Here is a 17,005-nt window from a genome sequence, read left to right on the forward strand (position 1 = left end):
AAGCTGACAGGCTGGTGAAAATGTTTAACTAATGTATAACAGTTGCTTGTAATTGTAAGTTTGATGCTGATTTAAAAAGTTGCATTTTTTTTCTGTCTTTGTTGCAGGCAGCCTTCTTGGGCCAGCGAGGCTTAATTGAGAATGACTTTCTAACCAAAGTGCTCAATGGAATGGCATTTGCTGGCTTTGTGTCAGAGAGGGGTCCTCCCTTCAGAACCTGTGATCTTTTTGATGAGGTGAAATTTGTTTCTGTATTCCCAAGTAAATGACAATTTACTGTGATATTTCAGCATGGGAAAAACTACTGGAGTGCTTCTGAACCCCCAATGTTTATTGTATCAAGTTTATACTAATCATCTCCACTCTTATTCTCTGCTAAGGAGATATTTCTAGCTTGCTTTCATAAAATTATGCCCCCTTATATGTATGAAGGTAAATAGTTGTGTAAATTTGGGTAATGCTGTTCCTGTTGTCAGATCTGTAGCTTCATAATACATTGCATGTGCTAGTACAGAATTATTTTCAGTAATTTAATTCTATTCTCTGAAATGTTAACAACCTCATAGAGAAATATTACATTAAATACATATCCAAGAATGTAAACTGAGACAAAAAAAATTCATTTTAAAAAGCAATGCTGTCGTTTTTACAGGGTTTTGAGTTGAATGTAGAGTAAAAATAGAGTGTGATATTAATTCTGTGTTGTAGTAGTGGTACCTATGAGAAATTTGGATTGAGGTATAGAAATGTGAAAGGACTGGTTTAGGTACAAGGACTTTCTGTCTAGTAACAAATGCTGCACATGGAACTGAAAATGTTTCATGTTCCAGAGCAACGTGACCTCACACATTTTTCAGTGTTCAGCTTTCTTTCCTTGGTTTCAATTTAAGATTAACATTTCATAACTTAAATAGGAAATACATTTTTTTTTAGTTGAATTATCAACATTTTTATTCTTTCTTCTTCTAAAAAAAGTTGGTGGCCTTTGAAGTCGAAAGAATTAAAGCTGAAGAGGGCAATCCACCAAAAATGATAAAGCATGTTCGAGAACTTGCAGAACAGCTCTTCAAAAATGTAAGTTGTCTGTACCTGCTGCATCTGGAGAGTTGAGATGGTAACATGGAAAGTCTGATTTCTCAGATTGATCCAGTGTCCAGAAAATGGAGGTGACTGTTTGTGGTAGTCATCATCTACATTATGGCAAAATTTAAAGATCATGAAATTTGTACATGCAAAGGAAATTCAACATAATACCAGTGGTGTATTAGTGCTAATATTGATTTAGATATAGGTACAACTACTTATCTGTTTTTAGTGTGTATTCACATAAGGTCTGTAAACTGCTCTTTTTCTCTGCTGCAACCTGTCTGTGCCAAATACATCTCTCTTCTTGCCTCTCAGCAGTTTTCCAGATGAAAATTATCCATTTATAATGTGTATAATATAATATATATAATACATGTATTTTATACAACGTGGCATAATGTGTACTTTCAGCAGTTCTTTCCTGAGCCAGTCACCCTGGTTTGCATGCTCAGCAGGCATTATTTCATTTTTTGCAGCCTGTTTCTTGAACAACTCCATTTCCAGTTTAATTTTTGCCTTCATATCATGTTTATTTTACATAATGCTTTTATAAAGTCTCTTACCATTCCATTAGCTGGTTCTGGGATGGGTTTTTTGTTTTTTTTTTTTTTTTTTTGGGTTTTAGATTTTTTGTTTGCTTTGAGGTTTGTGGGCTTTTTTGGCATAGACTGATCTCCCTCCCCCTCACACTTCTGTGGTTATTTAGACTCCACAGAGCATTATCTAAGACACCATCAGCTGACACCTTTGTCACCCTTTCTTTTCTACATCCCACTACCCAAAACTGTGGTTTACATCTACAATTCTGAAAAAAAAAAAACAAAACCACAAGAACTACCAAATGCTGCTAAGTTCTGGGGTTTCTTTTGTGTTCTGTGTGTCTTTTCTGATGATGAGATTTATTTATACCATTGTGGCTGACCTGCTCCTTCACTACCACTGTGTCAGTGGCTTCCCAGGAGCACACAGTGCTATTCCCTAAATCTAGGACTTGGTGCATTGAGAAGTCAGATTTCTGGGAGTTTGTGCATGCACCTGTCTTTGACTAAACATAGGTGATGAGTAACACTGCTGAAGCTGTGCCTGGAGCTGCCTGATTTTAAACAGACTGCTTGATGTATTTTGACATCTTGTTTCACAGTTTTAATAATCACAATATTGTAGCTGTGACAGTTCAGATAGAAGGGAGAGCCAGAGCCATCTCTCTGCTGGGGAGAGATAATGTTTGCATGAGTCTTGCTGGCACAGGTGGACAATCCAAGGCATTAGACCTTTAACTAGCCCAATTGCATGTGCATCTGACATGACACTTGTGATGTCCAAGACAAAAGGAACTTTTCCCATGTATTTCCTCTGAATCTCTCCTCTCACTGAAGTGGATTTTGGAGCAATTACTCTCCTTTTCTGGAGTTTTCTGCCCTCTGTCTTCTGTTACCCCCTCCTGAATCTATGTTCCCTTTCTCTTCCTTGCTTCCCTGGCATCTGCTGCTCTCATGCCCCTGGAGTTTTGGCTTGTTCCATAAAATTTTCCTTTGCAGAGAATGCATGTGGCTAAGTAGCTGCTCTGTTTTGTCTGCTGGTTCTCAAGTTCATGCACTTGCTCTCCTTGTTGCCTTTTGCTCCTGTAAACAACAGTATTAAGCTCCTGTTTACAAGTTTTCTTCCAAACTTATTGTGCATTTACAAGAGAGCCCTCATTGATGGATAGCACTCTTTGGCAGTGGTATGTAGCCAGTAATGAGGAACAGCACAGTCAAATTGGACAGCAGCTTTCAGATGTGATTGATGGTAATGCCAGAATAACTGAATGAAGAGATGAAAATGCCCCATTTTGTTTGATTCCTGCACCCCTGGAAATGTGAGCTGTGATCCTATGCATGGTGGTAGATAGTCTCTCTAATGAAGAGCTTGACTGTCACACCAGTTTATATTCAAGTCCTTAATTAAAAATTGGCATAAAATCAGCCTAAGTTAAGCAGGGATTTTCTTTTTCACTTGTTTTGAATTTTTCACAATGACAAAAAAAAAAAATTTATAAAAGCCTTTAAGAAAGTTGGAAATGTTAAAGTTAATGAGTCAAGGGTGATGTGAATACAAAACATTTTATTGATCATCTGCATCAAATATTTGACTTCTTAATCTTTTGGGAGTGGGAGATTGTCCAAACAAGAGCAGAACTCGGTGGGGCAGGTGGTAGCACTGCAGGATTGATTTGGGGTGTGACCTTTGGCCCTTGCCCTGCAGGAGAACCCCAACCCGCACATGGCGTTCCAGAAGGTGCCGCGGCCCACGGAGGGCTCGCACCTGCGCGTGCACATCCTGCCCTTCCCGCGCATCAACGAGGGCCGCGTGCAGGAGCTGCTGCAGGAGGGGCTGGCCAGGGCCCAGGGGGCACCCCCTGCCACCCGCGGCGACAAGAAGTGCGTGGTGCCAGCAGGTCCCCCCGTGGGTATGTTCCTGTCTGCCCTGTCCTACCTGCTTCTCACGGGTGATGCTCCCAATTCCGTGTTAATATTGTGGTTTTAGTGGTCGTGGCAAACTCTGGTGCCTAGACTCCAGGGTTTGCCTTTTGAAAGCCCTTTCTTATCTGCCTTTGCTAAGAAATCAAACATCCAGAAAGTGAGGGGTGTAACTGCTAATAACAAAAGTGGATTTGATCTGATATAGATTTTGAGTTGAACAATTAAACTAGATATTGAGTTGAAAAATTAAGCTAGATACTGAGTTAAACAATTAAACTAGATACTGTATCAGCCAGGCCTGTTAAATATCAGCATAGGTCACTTGTAGCACTGGCTGAACCAAGCTTTGAACTGTTTGAGTTCCTCCTCTGATACCCAGTGGAAGGCATGTAAATTACTGGAAAAAGGCAAAGAGTAAGGCCAGCATCTGTCTCAAAAAAATATATCTATATGTAAGCATTAAGAGCAGATGTGGGCATTGTAGGCCTGTCATTTTAATTTTAGTGCCAGTGAGTTCTGTTACTCATAGTCATAGTCATTGATGTGAATGGTGGCATAAACCAGTATGGTTAGTCAACAAAACTTGAAGGATGGGCTAAGAATTCAAATCCATCTTTAAAAATTACATATCTAACCACAAGACTCCAATGAGTTCTTTCCTTCTCTACTCCTTTTCTTCAAATAAGGTATGGCACTTGCATAGGCAGGCTCGCCTGACTAGGCAGCAGTTCTTCAGAAATTAATTTGGGAACTTTAATGACTGTAGGGCAAACATGACCCAGCTATATCAAGCTGATGCAAAAAAGCCAAACATCTTAGTAGGATGTGTAAACAGGAGTGCAGTCAGTGAACCCCATGGAGGAATCTTTTCATTGTGTTTAGTAAGACCTCAGCTGGATGTTTGTGTCCATGTTTGGACACTGGAAGACTGTCTCCATTTTTGGCTCTGTTGGAGGGAGTCCATAGGAAAGCAACAGGAATGACCAGTGGTCCAGGGAATGTGACCTACAAGGAAAGATGGGGAGTTGTTTAGACTGAGAACTAGGAGACTGAGGGGACACAAAATAGCAGGCTTCAATTATACCAGAGACAGTGAGAAAAAGAAGGGGAATAATCTGTAATGATAAGAAATAATGGGTTTAATTGCAGCACAAAAATAGAGTTATTTGTCAGCAAGACATGGTAAAATGAGGATGGTAAGGCAGTTGAGTGGATTTCTTGTGCAGCCATGGAGTCTCTCTTATCACAGAACATTGGGAACATATTAGACAAACATGAGAAATAACATAAATAGAGTTGATCCTGTCTAGGGACAGCAGGGTGAACTAGATGGCCTCTTGAGGCCCTGGCCAGGCCTGTTTCTCTTTGGGTTTATGCAAGAAGAGGATGAACTCTCTTCACCTGCATTTGCTGTTGACTGTACCATTGAATCTGGTACTTACAGAAAAAGATGTAAAAGATGTGTGGTTGTGTTCTGTTGTCTTTCTTCAAAAGGCTAGTTGCAAGAGAAGGGATTTTTTTTTTTAAATAAGTTAATTTCTGTGTAAAAGCAGGGAGTTTGCTGGTTTTTTCCTGAGGAGCAGCTTTCACACTTGTACTCCCTGCTGAGCTGTGTCTCAGAATCCTTGGATATAAGTAGCTCATTATTATCTACTAGAAAGTCATATCCTGAATTTAGATACTATTTATTTGATATTGTAGAGAAAAAGAGAATGTTAGTTCTTGCTTTCTGAATTTTGTTGAAAAATCAGGGCAAAACAGTGCATTGAGAAAATAAGATCTCAACAGTTTGGAATCAAGATAAGAGATCAGGTTTGTCAGTTTTTATTCCATGTGGCAGAATTCTTGTCATGGTCATCTAAAAATAGTTATCTACTGCTACAAAATATGCAAGGCTACGTAACTCACTGCAGAACACACACATTTATTAATAATTTGTGTTCATTTATGTATTTCATCAGTATGTTAGGGGTTATTATCTCTTTGTGCCTGTATGAGAGAATGAGGACAAACATTAAGAGAATCAACTAGTCCAGTTACAATTCAGAGCACTTTCCTCTGCAGATGGAATAGGAAAACCAGAGGTTTGGGATCTTGTGTGCCCATCTGCCTGCAAATGGTATTTGCTTAACAGAATAAAAGGGAGGACACAGTAATTATTTTTAAAATATATTTGTGGTATTCTTTGTGGTTCTTGCAGGCATTTCACAGATGTATATTCTTCTTTTTCTTTGTTAGTTTCCATAATGGAAAAAGGAAGCACAGTTTTCAACAGTGCTCAAAGGCTGGAAGTTGTTAGAAACTGCATCTCGTTCATTTTTGAAAACAAATTTCTGGAGACTGAAAAGGTAATAAAATAAAATTTCAATTCTCCCAAATTACTCTCTGTTCTTTTAATGAGCAAATGGAGACTGGCCTAATCACAAAGTACATTTTGAAGTCTTGCTACAAATACTAAGGATTATTTTGGCCATTTAAATGAATGAACTAAGCAATAAAAATCATCATCTGAATACAATCTTGTGTGTAATATGAGGCTAATGGATTTGAAAACCTGTTTCTAATCCTACATGGGTGAGCTGAAAACCCTTTTTGCAAAATTCATTACTGTTATAAGCAGCATTGTCCACATAACTTTTTCTTTAAGAGGTGGGTGTATATTGGCCTAGCAGCATGAATTAGAAGGAATGCAGACAAAAGACATACATATGTGCTTTGGTGTCCAACAGCCACTGCTCTTTGGACATTTTCAGTAATGTCAATTTTGCTGGTTTTAAAAACCAGTGATTTGATAGAACTGAGAGATGAATAGAAATATTTGGCATGTCTGCCTTCCCTGAAATGTGCTAGTGAGTTGTTATCCTTGACGTTCTTATTTTCTCTTCACTGAGAAGTTGCCAGGCTTTGTAGATACTGTCCATAGAGTTTTCTGTTATTGATTGTAGAACAAGCACTCAAACTTACAATCAAATCTAATTCTACATATGAAAGTGACTGTAAAATTATTTTAAGAAAATTTTTGACTTCTCAGGGAAGTATCACCTCTATATCTGTGATGCTGTGCAGATCAAGATAGAAAATGAGCTTTGCTTGATTTACAAGTTATGGTGTCAAAATGCACACAAGAAAAGTTCTAATCAAGTGTGTAACTCTTTTAAAGAGTTTTCATCCAAGCAGAACACAGTAGTTTTTAACCTCATTCAACTTCCAGACACATGGGCAAGTTCAGTGGGTTTTTTGTCTCTCTATATGGTAAAATTTACAGGTAAGTAAGAAAAAGCAAATAGGCTGCCTTTTCTCACTTACCTGTTACCTCCAGCCTGAATGGCCACAGCTGGTAATCACTGTTGTAGCATTTGCTGCATCTTTAAAACTTTGATATAAATACTCTGGTGGCCCTGGTTTAGGGTAAACTGCATGAAAATCTATTGGCCTCACTGCTCTGAGAGCTGTGCCACTTCTGAACCCATTTGTCATTCATTGCTTATCCCAGAATGTGCTTAAGCCCAGCCTTGACAGGCAAACTCCAGTCCTGGCCTGCCTGTACAGAGCAGAGCACTTGCTTTCATCCACAATAATCCATCTCTGACTTCACATCCAGCCTGTCCACATTAAAGGATTTCTATTTACAGGTGTAGGTGAGAAATGCTGTTTAATGCATTTGCAAAAAAAATGTGAGAAAAATGTAGTACTTGGTAACTCAGGCTAAATCACCCATTATGTGAAAGTTTGATTTTCAAGCTAATGGATAATTTCCAGAGTTGTTCTTTACTGTCACTTGCAGTTTCTCAATAAGAAATGCATGCTGTTCAGCATGAGTAGTGCATTCCATTTCCATCAAGTGAGATGTTGTTCCCTGCAGACCCTGCCTGCAGCTCTGAGAGCCCTGAAGGGCAAGGCAGCTCGGCACTGCCTGACACAGGAGCTGGGCCAGCACGTCAAGGAGAACCGAGCCATCCTGGACCACCAGCAGTTCGACTACATCGTGAGAATGATGAACTGTGCTCTGCAGGTACCCTGGGCAGGCCTTGGGCATGGGTTGCCTCTCTCTTCTTTAGGGCTGGGATAAGCAAAAGTGCTTGGAGGGCTGGGGAGAAGCAAAATAATTAAATTACTCGACCGTGTCCAAATTGCTTGTCCAAATTGCTCCACCTGTCCTGTGGTGATGTAGCAGATACTCCTTGATGGTGCATTGAAGATATTTTGTGGTTGAACACTCAGGTCTGTACAGATCTGCCTGATGTGACAAGCAGAAAGAAAACTGTTCCCATTATTGATAATTTTGACACAATTTAGTTTTGATACGTAGTGAAATGAGTTAACTTAATGGCTTGAAATGCTTTTTTTTTAAATGAGTGGGTCTTGGCTTTTCCAGGCCAGTTTCAACCCAGAGTTCCTAAAATGTGTATCAACCACTGCTCACTTAAAAATCCCAGAAGTTTGTCTTCCTTGTTTAAACAGAGTTTAAGAAAGTATACTTTCTGCTTCTGTGGCTCATGGTGGCAGTTCTGCTTGTCACAGTTGGTCAGAAACTCACTGCAAGTGTTTGCAGTTCATCTCCAAAGTTAATTCTATTGACAAATTATTATGTGCTGAATAAGCATCATCACATGGTGGCAGCTACCTATGAAAGCAAAATATGTGGGTGACTTCTTTTGGCTTTCAATATTTGGTCTGTTTTACCTTCACTTGTTCTCAATTCATCATCTGAAATATTTTATAGATTTACTTGTTTTCTTACATGTCTCTTGTCTGAGAATGTAGTGGTATTTTTATTCATTTGTAATGTGATCACATTTGGTTATAATTTTTCTTTTGTTGACCCTGTCTAAGTTATTGTATCAAATTAAGGACTTGATGGAGGCCTTAGTATTTTAATCCCACTCTCCTCTAACCTAAAACCCACAGAAATTATTCTGCAATAACTTATAAAAGGTTGACCCACATTTTTTAAAAGGTGAGTGCGAAATGCCACTTTCATTGAAGTGTAGAAATAAATTTACATTGAGTGAGCAAATGCTCCCTCAGGTCACCATCAGATGCAAGTTTTGCTGTCTGTTGCATTTCTTGTTTGTTCACAGTGAGGTTTTTTTTACTGTTGTGAAAGAAGTTCATCTTTGTCTGAGCATTGGTCTTAAAAGCAAAACTACTGCAGTCAGCAGATGAAAACTGAAGTTGACTGGCTAAAATTACACAGCACCTAGAATCTGCTTTTTGACACAGTTCTTCACCTTTTCTAAGCCCTAAATTTAGCCCTAGAGTTGGAATAAAAATTGAATTTATCTGTGAAACTCTATTTCTCTGTCCAAAATCATGACTAATGGAATATTGCACCTGCTGTGTATTCCAGAGTTAGAAATTTTCTTTCAAACCAAAAAGCAGGATTGTCTAGCCATGTCAAATACAAATCCCCTTTATTTCTGTATCTTAGAAAAATGATAGCAGAAGAAAATGAAATTTACTTTTCTGAGGAAAGAAACAGTGACATCACCTTTTAATAAAATAATTAAAGCCAATTTTGCTCTGGAGGAAAAGCTTTTTTTCCCATCTTGGTGATTTGAAGGCCCAAGAAGGAGCTCAAGTTCAAGGAAATGAATGTGTCTGAAGAGTTACTGAAATTAAAATAGGCTTGTTTTTCTTCCATCAAAATTAGGCTTATTTTTCTTCAATAAAACTAACAAATATAACTCAAATCATGCAGGGGAAAGAAATGAAATAAGGAGGCACAGTTTTCATGCCTCCCTCCCCCCACCAACAGTATTTTCATATCTTTGAAAATATGAAATGAAAGTTTTCATTTCTCAGAAGTAAGCATGGCCAACATGAAAACATCTGAACTCCTGACACTGGGCAGTGAGTTGGAAGCAAGTATTTTTAACATCTCCTTTTATGACATATGAAGTTATTTATTAAGATAAAGCCATGATTTATAATTTGTCTGTGCACTTTGCTCAAGTGTGTTATTTGAAACAATGTGTAAATTGTGACTTTTTGGAGCTTCCCTGTATCCATTCAAGAAAAAAAAGCACTTTATCAGGAACTTAAATAAGTTTGCCCTTGCTGCAGTGGGATGCAGCAAGTCAGCATTTTGCTGTAGACATATGAATTCTGTTTGCTGCAGGTCATAAGACCAAGTAATTTAAGCAGTGTCTGTTAAAAGACACAAAAATCTAATTGAAGAAGCGTGGTCCTAACTGGAGATGTAGTGAAGCTTTAGGGAAATACCCCATTAATTATTGATGGGGTTTTGGGGCAGAGTTGGGTTGCAGTGGGGCTTTCAGACCTCACTGAACCACTGGAATTGTAGAACCTGCCTCAGTCTCACCAGCAGAGTTTTCTGTTAATGATAGTGCACGTTCCCATTGGCTCTGCAAGATGCAAAATGAAATCCTGCTGAGGCTGGAGCATGGAGAGGGTGACCCAGGAGCTGAGAGGGGGGAGAGGGAATGCCCTGGCAGAGGTGGCAGAGCCCTGGCTCCCTGCTGGACACACTGGGTGAGTGGGGACCTGTGTGCAGGCAGCTCCAGCCCCATGGGACACTCCAGTCTCACCTGCTCATCCAGGTGGGAAATCTGATGCTCTCCAGCCACCAAACCTCTGCTGATGAGAAGATGAATTGTTGCAAACTCAGCAAGTCAACATTTTGCTGTAGACTCATGAATTCTGTTAGCTGCAGGTCATAGGACCGAGTAATTTAAGCAGTGTCTGTTAAAAGACACAAAAACCTAAGAATTAGAAGAGATGCAGATTGGACATCTCTAGGAATTCTTTGTCTTACTGTGAAGTGCCAGGTGTTACAAAATCAGGAAGATTGCACTCTGCAGGTCCTGGGCAGAGCCCTCCATTGCTAGTCAAAATTTTTCTGATTGTCCATGGGCAGGTTTTTTCATTTAATAGAATCTGTTTTCTGGTTTTTACTGGAGTCCACAAAAATAAAGGTCAGATGCTTTCTCAGAGCTCCTGTGTACTCATTTTGGGCATGAAGAGCAACATGTTAACAAAATGCTTGGGCTAATCCCACCATGTATATTTTTGCTGGTCTCATGTCTGTCTGCCTTGAAGGAAGTGGAATAAATTCCTCCTCCTATTGCTTCAAGTGAATAGCTGTTGGATTTTACAATTCCATAGGCTGTATTTCCCCAAGGATCTGATCTAGCCATTTTGCAGCTGGGAAGAGGTGAGGGTGCTATTTCACCAATTTCTCTAGAGATGGCAAAACTTGGATTTGCAACACCTCTGGTGGTTGTCAGCTTGAGTTCTCTCAGTCCAAGAGGGACATTGTTTTAAGCTGTTGTTCTTTCAACTGATAACAGGTAGAACCTGCAGATTTTAATAGGCTTATGATTTGTGGAATACTACTAGAGTTTCATGTTAATCTGCCTTCTTTAGCCCATGTGGTGGACTGTAGGAGGCCTTAGAAATGAAGTTAAAGTGGGGTATGGTGCAGCAAGTCAGTTCTGGAGTGTTACAGTACTGACAGCAGTACTGTGATGCTCTTCTGTGTCTGAGAAGCATTGGCATTACTGCTGCTGAAGTAGGAATGAGAGAAGTATTTCTGATAGATTTCAGTAGCAGGAAGATCAAAATTCCATGGAGATTGTAATGGTCCTGGATTAAAGCAAATACCTTCTGATGAGAGCAGTTAAATCCCAGTTACTTTATTTTATATCTGCTAGGAGTTGTCACTGACCACTTGCTGAGAGCTTTGTTGTCATGCCCTGAGTAAGACTTTTTCCCCTGAAAAATCATGTTCTATGGCAAACCTTGAAATCAGCCTGTCTTACAGAGTGGTTATTACCTTTGACAGAGGAGCAGGAGCATTGTGTTCTGTTCCATATGCTGGATGACTAAACCACTGTTAAAAAACCTGCAGTGTTGTGAAAGCTTAATATCTTGATTGACAATTCAGTTTATTCAGACAGAAACTACTGCAGATAAAAATGGGAAATTATAGCTCTAAACACTATTTCTGTCATACTTTCTTTCCTCTGCTGTGGTTACCTCAGAAAAATTTGCAGTTCCATATACATTGCTATTTCAAACATTTTTCTTTATGTTTTAATTTTCTATAATAACATTTGCTGACATCTCAGAAATAAATACTTCACTTTTTTTTTTGTGACTGAAAAGCCCTTTTATTAAAGCAGGGATACACTTCTATGTAATTATGTTTTCAACAGCACATTGTATTTTTAATACTTGTTCAGAAATCATGGCAGAAACCATCTCAAGGCTCAACTGGCATATTTCTCCATTTATTTATTGCAGTCATAACTTGTCCAGAATTTCAACTGTCTCTCTAACTTTCCTCTGGCAGCAACAAGTGAACACTGTATTTTGAAATGTAGTTGCACTAAATTTGATAAATTAAATGGTGGTAAAAGCAAGAAGAGGCCTGAATACACTATGGGGATGATATTTGATAACCTGAAATGATTTTCATATTAAAAAGACCTTCAAAGCAATTTGCATAAAATATTTAACAGTAAGTCTTCCTAAGAAAATTTATTTCTGGGGAAAGATTCTCTTCAGATAATGCAGGACTGTGAGACACCTTTGTTGGGTATTTGGAACAGATAAAACTTTTGTTTCCAAGGAAGAGCTCCAGGATGCTGCAGTACAACACTGCCTCTCTAAGATGTTGGTCAGTAATATTGCCTAACTGCATATTAATGCTTTTGTTTGGCAAATGTGAGTCCAATTGGAAAACACATCTGCCCCAGACATCTGGATTCTCAATCTAAACGTGCTTCAAGTGGAAAAATTGTGCATCAAACTGATAAATACGTAAATACTCAAAATTCTGGTCTTGAGCTGCAGGGAAGGAGTGAGGTCTTCTGGTGATGTGATTTAATCTGACAGTTACAGAGTCACCAGTGCTGGTTTGGGACCTGCTCCAGTGTCACATCTGTGTCAGCAGACACGTGTTGTACCGCTGCAGCTGGGAGAATATCTTTAACAGTCAACTAATAGTCACTGTTTTAGTGCTTTAGGTAGTTGCTGGTAGATCACTGGGGCTTTCCATAGTGGCAATAACCAGGTGTTTATCTTTTAAATAAATTATACTGAATATTCTAGAAGTATACTTGTTGTGTACAGCATGAAACACAACTTGGTAGCAACCAGGACAAAACTAAAAATGTGACCTGTAGTAGGTTACAGCAAAGGCACATCTGGGCCATCATCTGTTCTCCAACATTGGCCAGAAGCAGAGGGAAGATAACCCTGATTTATTTTGCCTCTGGAACTTTGCTTGTGATTCTTTTGTATCACTTAGGTGTAGTAAGGGCCTCTTTGTAGCACTTGCTATGCAGTCTGTTGTGAAAGAAATTTTGATAAGCAAAATTAGAAACAGTGGCATTCTATAAATAATATTAAATTTATTTTTCTAAGGCAAGTGACTTTTGCATTGTATTTTGCCCCCAGATAAAGTCTAAAAACCTATCAGTCAGCTCTCAGAATTCAGAGGTTTGCAAATACTGTCCAATAACAAGAAAGATTTTATTATTCCCGAGAGAAAATCAGCTCGGTGTGTGTGTCATATGATTCAAATTCTTGGCAATATGAAGGTTACATGAGATAGCATTTCTCATATTTTATGTTGAAAACTATGTTGCTAAACATCTTTATTTTGGAGGGTTACAGTAGATTTCTCTCCTTTTGGATTTTTATTTCGTGACCTGTCTTTTGTTACTCAGTTTGACTTGCATTCCTGGAAGCAGAGTCTCAGAATTCATGTTTGAATAACAGCACTATTTAAAAATATTTTAAAATATTTTAAAGCATAGAAGGTCAGACATGAAGAGAAATCATGAGAGTTGAACAGGTCCACATTTAATTCTACTAATTCATCAGTTATTACCAGTTTGAACTTTCTCATCATGTTAGATGTAGTAATGGTATTAATTAAGTGGGGGAAAGAAGGAGATTCCAGTGTTGAAGGCTTGGGCTTCAAGATTCCAGATTTAATTCTGTGTTGTACTGAACATGATTTTGGTAGGGTTTTTTAGGTCACATCATATGGTTTCTCTGATACATGATTTCCAAAGAGTAGAAATAAGAGCATTATCATCCTGGTGGCTTTTTAGGGGTCCACCTATAAAATTCTGGACTTAGTAAAATAAGTTGCTAGTCTTGAATCTTTCTGATAATGTCTTTTTCCCAAGAGATTGCACAGTACCAGATCATCATTGCACCGGCATTAAACTGATAGTGCTCACATAATTTCTCTAGGAAAAAAAATGGAAGCACGCTGGAAAAGATTGTATTGTTGATCAGTTTTCATTTTTCCTTCCTTTGCTCTGAGGAGCATTCTGTTTGTTGTACTCATCACAGGATGGCTGCAGAGTCCTGGGAGATTGCAGTCAAGGGTGTCTCTTTGTCAGGCCCAGAAAGCAGAGCTGATTTCTTTGCAGGGCTGCCTGTATCTGTGTCATGGAGTGGGTGTGTGTGTGCTGCTGTCATGGCACTGCCAGCTTCCCTACCCCTGCTAGAGGACAGTCAGTGTCCCCTACACTGCAGGTGGCTCCTTTGGCATGGCAGCAACCATTCCTTGGGCCAGGACTCTCCCTGTGTAGGTGGCAGTGTCCAGGTAATTCCTTGTGGCATTCTTGGGGACCTGAGTGTGTGCAGTGGTGTCCCCAGCGAGGTGTCTGGCTGATTCTGCATGTGTGCCCATGCCCCAGGGGGTTGTCTCCAGCTCTGTTAAACTGCCTCTGTGCTTTTAGCAAGGATGGGTTTTTGGTGACCAGGCAGCAGAAAACCATGGCTGCTCTTCACACAGGGGCTGTGCCAGCAGTGCTGCTCAGGAGTGAGCTCGTGTGTGGCAGGGAAATTCCCAAGCTGCTGTTTTCCTGCAGCCTTCTGAGCCCCTGCTTCTGTTACTCTTGACTTCTGCATGGACCTGCCCTGCAGGCCTCTTGCACAAGACTGTTACTTAGGGAAAGGAAAAGAGAGGGATTAGCAGAAATGAGAGTCCCAGGGCGTGCTGTCCTTTCCTGCATCTGCCTTCAGCTTCCCTCCCTTCCCTCCTGCCCACAACATGTGGTGCTCACACACTTCCTCCTGCCCTCGATGTGTGCACATCCTGTGATGGGCACAGGCATGCCAGAGCAGGCCAGCCTTGGTTTGAGGGTCTTTGCTTAATGTTGTATAAAAATATCAAATTATAGGGGTGGTGTTGGTTTTAATACAAGAACAAGCAGAACTGCACATGAGCAGCTGCTCTGGCCGGTTGCAGCTTTGGGGCTCACAGGGGAATTTCCCTCAGCAGGGTGAGGAGGGTGCTACAAACCCATCCATCCCAGAGGGGTCTCTGTGCTGTTGGGCAGCTGGAGCAGGCTTTACTCAGGCTTTACTCTTCAAAGATGTCTCCTTGTTGCTGGCCTTGTGTTCGACCTCTCACATTTGCTGCTGGTGCAGGATGTGCTGCCCTGTGTTTGCTCACACACAGGTTCCTCACTGGAACCATGGAGCTCCTTGGAGGGGTGGCATGGTAAGCCCTGACTGCTCTGAAGTGATCATTACTGGTAATTGTGGCCTTGTGGTTGCCAAGTGTTCCCAATAACTCCATGTTCTGAATATTTTTGGTCGTCGTGATGAAAAGCAGACATGTGTTTGTGCTCTGCTCACTGCTGTAAATAAAGCAAGTCTGGGTCAGGAATTGTGTTGTGCTGCTGTGCAGTTGCTCTCCAGCCTGCCTGGGAAAGAGGTGAACTGATGAAAGGTGGCAAAAACCAAACCAAAACAAAAAGTCTTTCATGTTGGAAAGAATAGGCACTTTGCTGATATAACAAGCTGTGTGAAATCAGTGACTTCTGTTTTTACAGGTTCTATATCTATAAAAATGAGGAAGTAACACTTGGAATTTTGGTTTTATCTAAGATGTTAGGTTGTTTATAAAGTGTATTTCAGTACAGGTCCATCATTCCCTATAGAAGTGTGTATAAAACACTGTTAATTATGTGTACATGCAGTTCATCTGCTCTGAGTGCCATTTAATGTGCACAACAAGTAGCAGAATATGGCATGGCATTGATTTGCTGCACCCATGCAGTGACTGTACCCCATGTGCACAGTCTGTTTTTAGGAAAAGGAATTCCTGTGTAACGTGGTGTCTGCTCTTCCTTCCCCTGCACTTCACCCTTCAAGCACCTGGTAAGCCCAGGTGGAGAAGCTGCAGTGAGACATTTCTGCAAGGTGTGCTGCCTTGGCCACCAGGAAACATGCCAGGTGGACCACTGCTTTCTTGTTTCTATAAGGAATTTTATGAAGCTTCTGTTTCTAAGTGTTTGATTTTACAGGAATTTGCATAAAAATTCCTAATGGGTGGCTGCAAGAGCCTCATTATTTTTCACATGCAGTCATTTCTGAAGCAGACAGAAGATGGAATATCCAAAGCCTTCTAATCATTTGGCTGCTGTCGTGTTTGCATAACCTTTGGTTTAAACAATTGAGATCTCAGCAGCTTGCATTCAAAAGCTGAAGTGTGGTGCTGAGATAAATACCATAAAACACAAGGCAGTTCTGGGTTTTGTCAGTATTTTGTGTAAACTTTGACAAATGCATTAATATGACAAACAAACAGTAGTGAACTCTGTGACATTTTAGAATGATTTCTAAGGAAAAAAGCATAAGGATCAATTTCTTTACAGCAAAAGACCTTCCTCTGCTGTTACATTAAAAGTGTGTGCCATTCTGGAACAAGAACACAAAATAAAGGTGTAAACAAAAGAGCATTTGACAATCTGCATATGTTGTAAAAAATTCTTGCAGCTGTTCACATTCTTTTTCAATATTACAGCCCAGCACTATGACTTCAATTAATTGGCTTTTAGGATTCATGGAAAATGCCATGTAAACATGCTTTAATGAGGGTTATTTTTAGTAATTCCCTCCCTGGACTCAGTCACGGGGGCAGGCTTTGGTATCTGGTGATCCAACAAAGTATTTAAAAATTACTTTACCTAATTTCTATAGATAAAACAAACAAACAAATCCCACAACCCCCTTTCCCCACCTCTCCCCTAGTTCTTGAACTCTGAAGTCCAAAACTCCACTTGGGAGCTAAGAATTGGAATTGGATGTTTAACAGTCTAAAGTCCTGCAGTGTTTGTAAAGAAACAAATTGATTTGATTTTCTATACAGATTATTTGACTTTTGAGGACAAAACCAGCTTCTTTTGATTAAATTAAGTCCTTTAGTCAGTTGAACACCTTGTAAAATCTTTGCTTGGAATGTTAATTGGTTTAACATCACATTAGAGAATACAAATCCTTTGTTATAGACAAGTAAATTCCATACACTTGGCATGTAATATTCTCCATCTCTTTCAGGTATATGGAATTAAATACTAACTATAGTAGTAATAATAACTGTATTATTAGTAATAATAATAATAACTGTAGTAATAATAATAATACACTTAAAATCAACTTGGATTATGAGGGTGCCATGA

General features: G+C 39.7%; 1 protein-coding gene across 1 annotated transcript in view; it reads left to right on the plus strand.

Annotated features, from left to right (window-relative positions):
* The window catches only part of SBF2 (SET binding factor 2), a 233,149-nt gene that overhangs the window by 139,744 nt on the left and 76,400 nt on the right, over window positions 1-17,005 (plus strand). Inside the window, 5 exon segments of the mRNA XM_050974804.1 lie at window positions 108-236; window positions 976-1,074; window positions 3,331-3,535; window positions 5,787-5,896; window positions 7,411-7,560. Of these exon segments, the coding sequence (XP_050830761.1) occupies window positions 108-236; window positions 976-1,074; window positions 3,331-3,535; window positions 5,787-5,896; window positions 7,411-7,560 (693 nt within the window).

Source organism: Serinus canaria, chromosome 5 (genome assembly GCF_022539315.1).
Source record: "Serinus canaria isolate serCan28SL12 chromosome 5, serCan2020, whole genome shotgun sequence".
Taxonomy (NCBI): Eukaryota; Metazoa; Chordata; class Aves; order Passeriformes; family Fringillidae; genus Serinus; species Serinus canaria.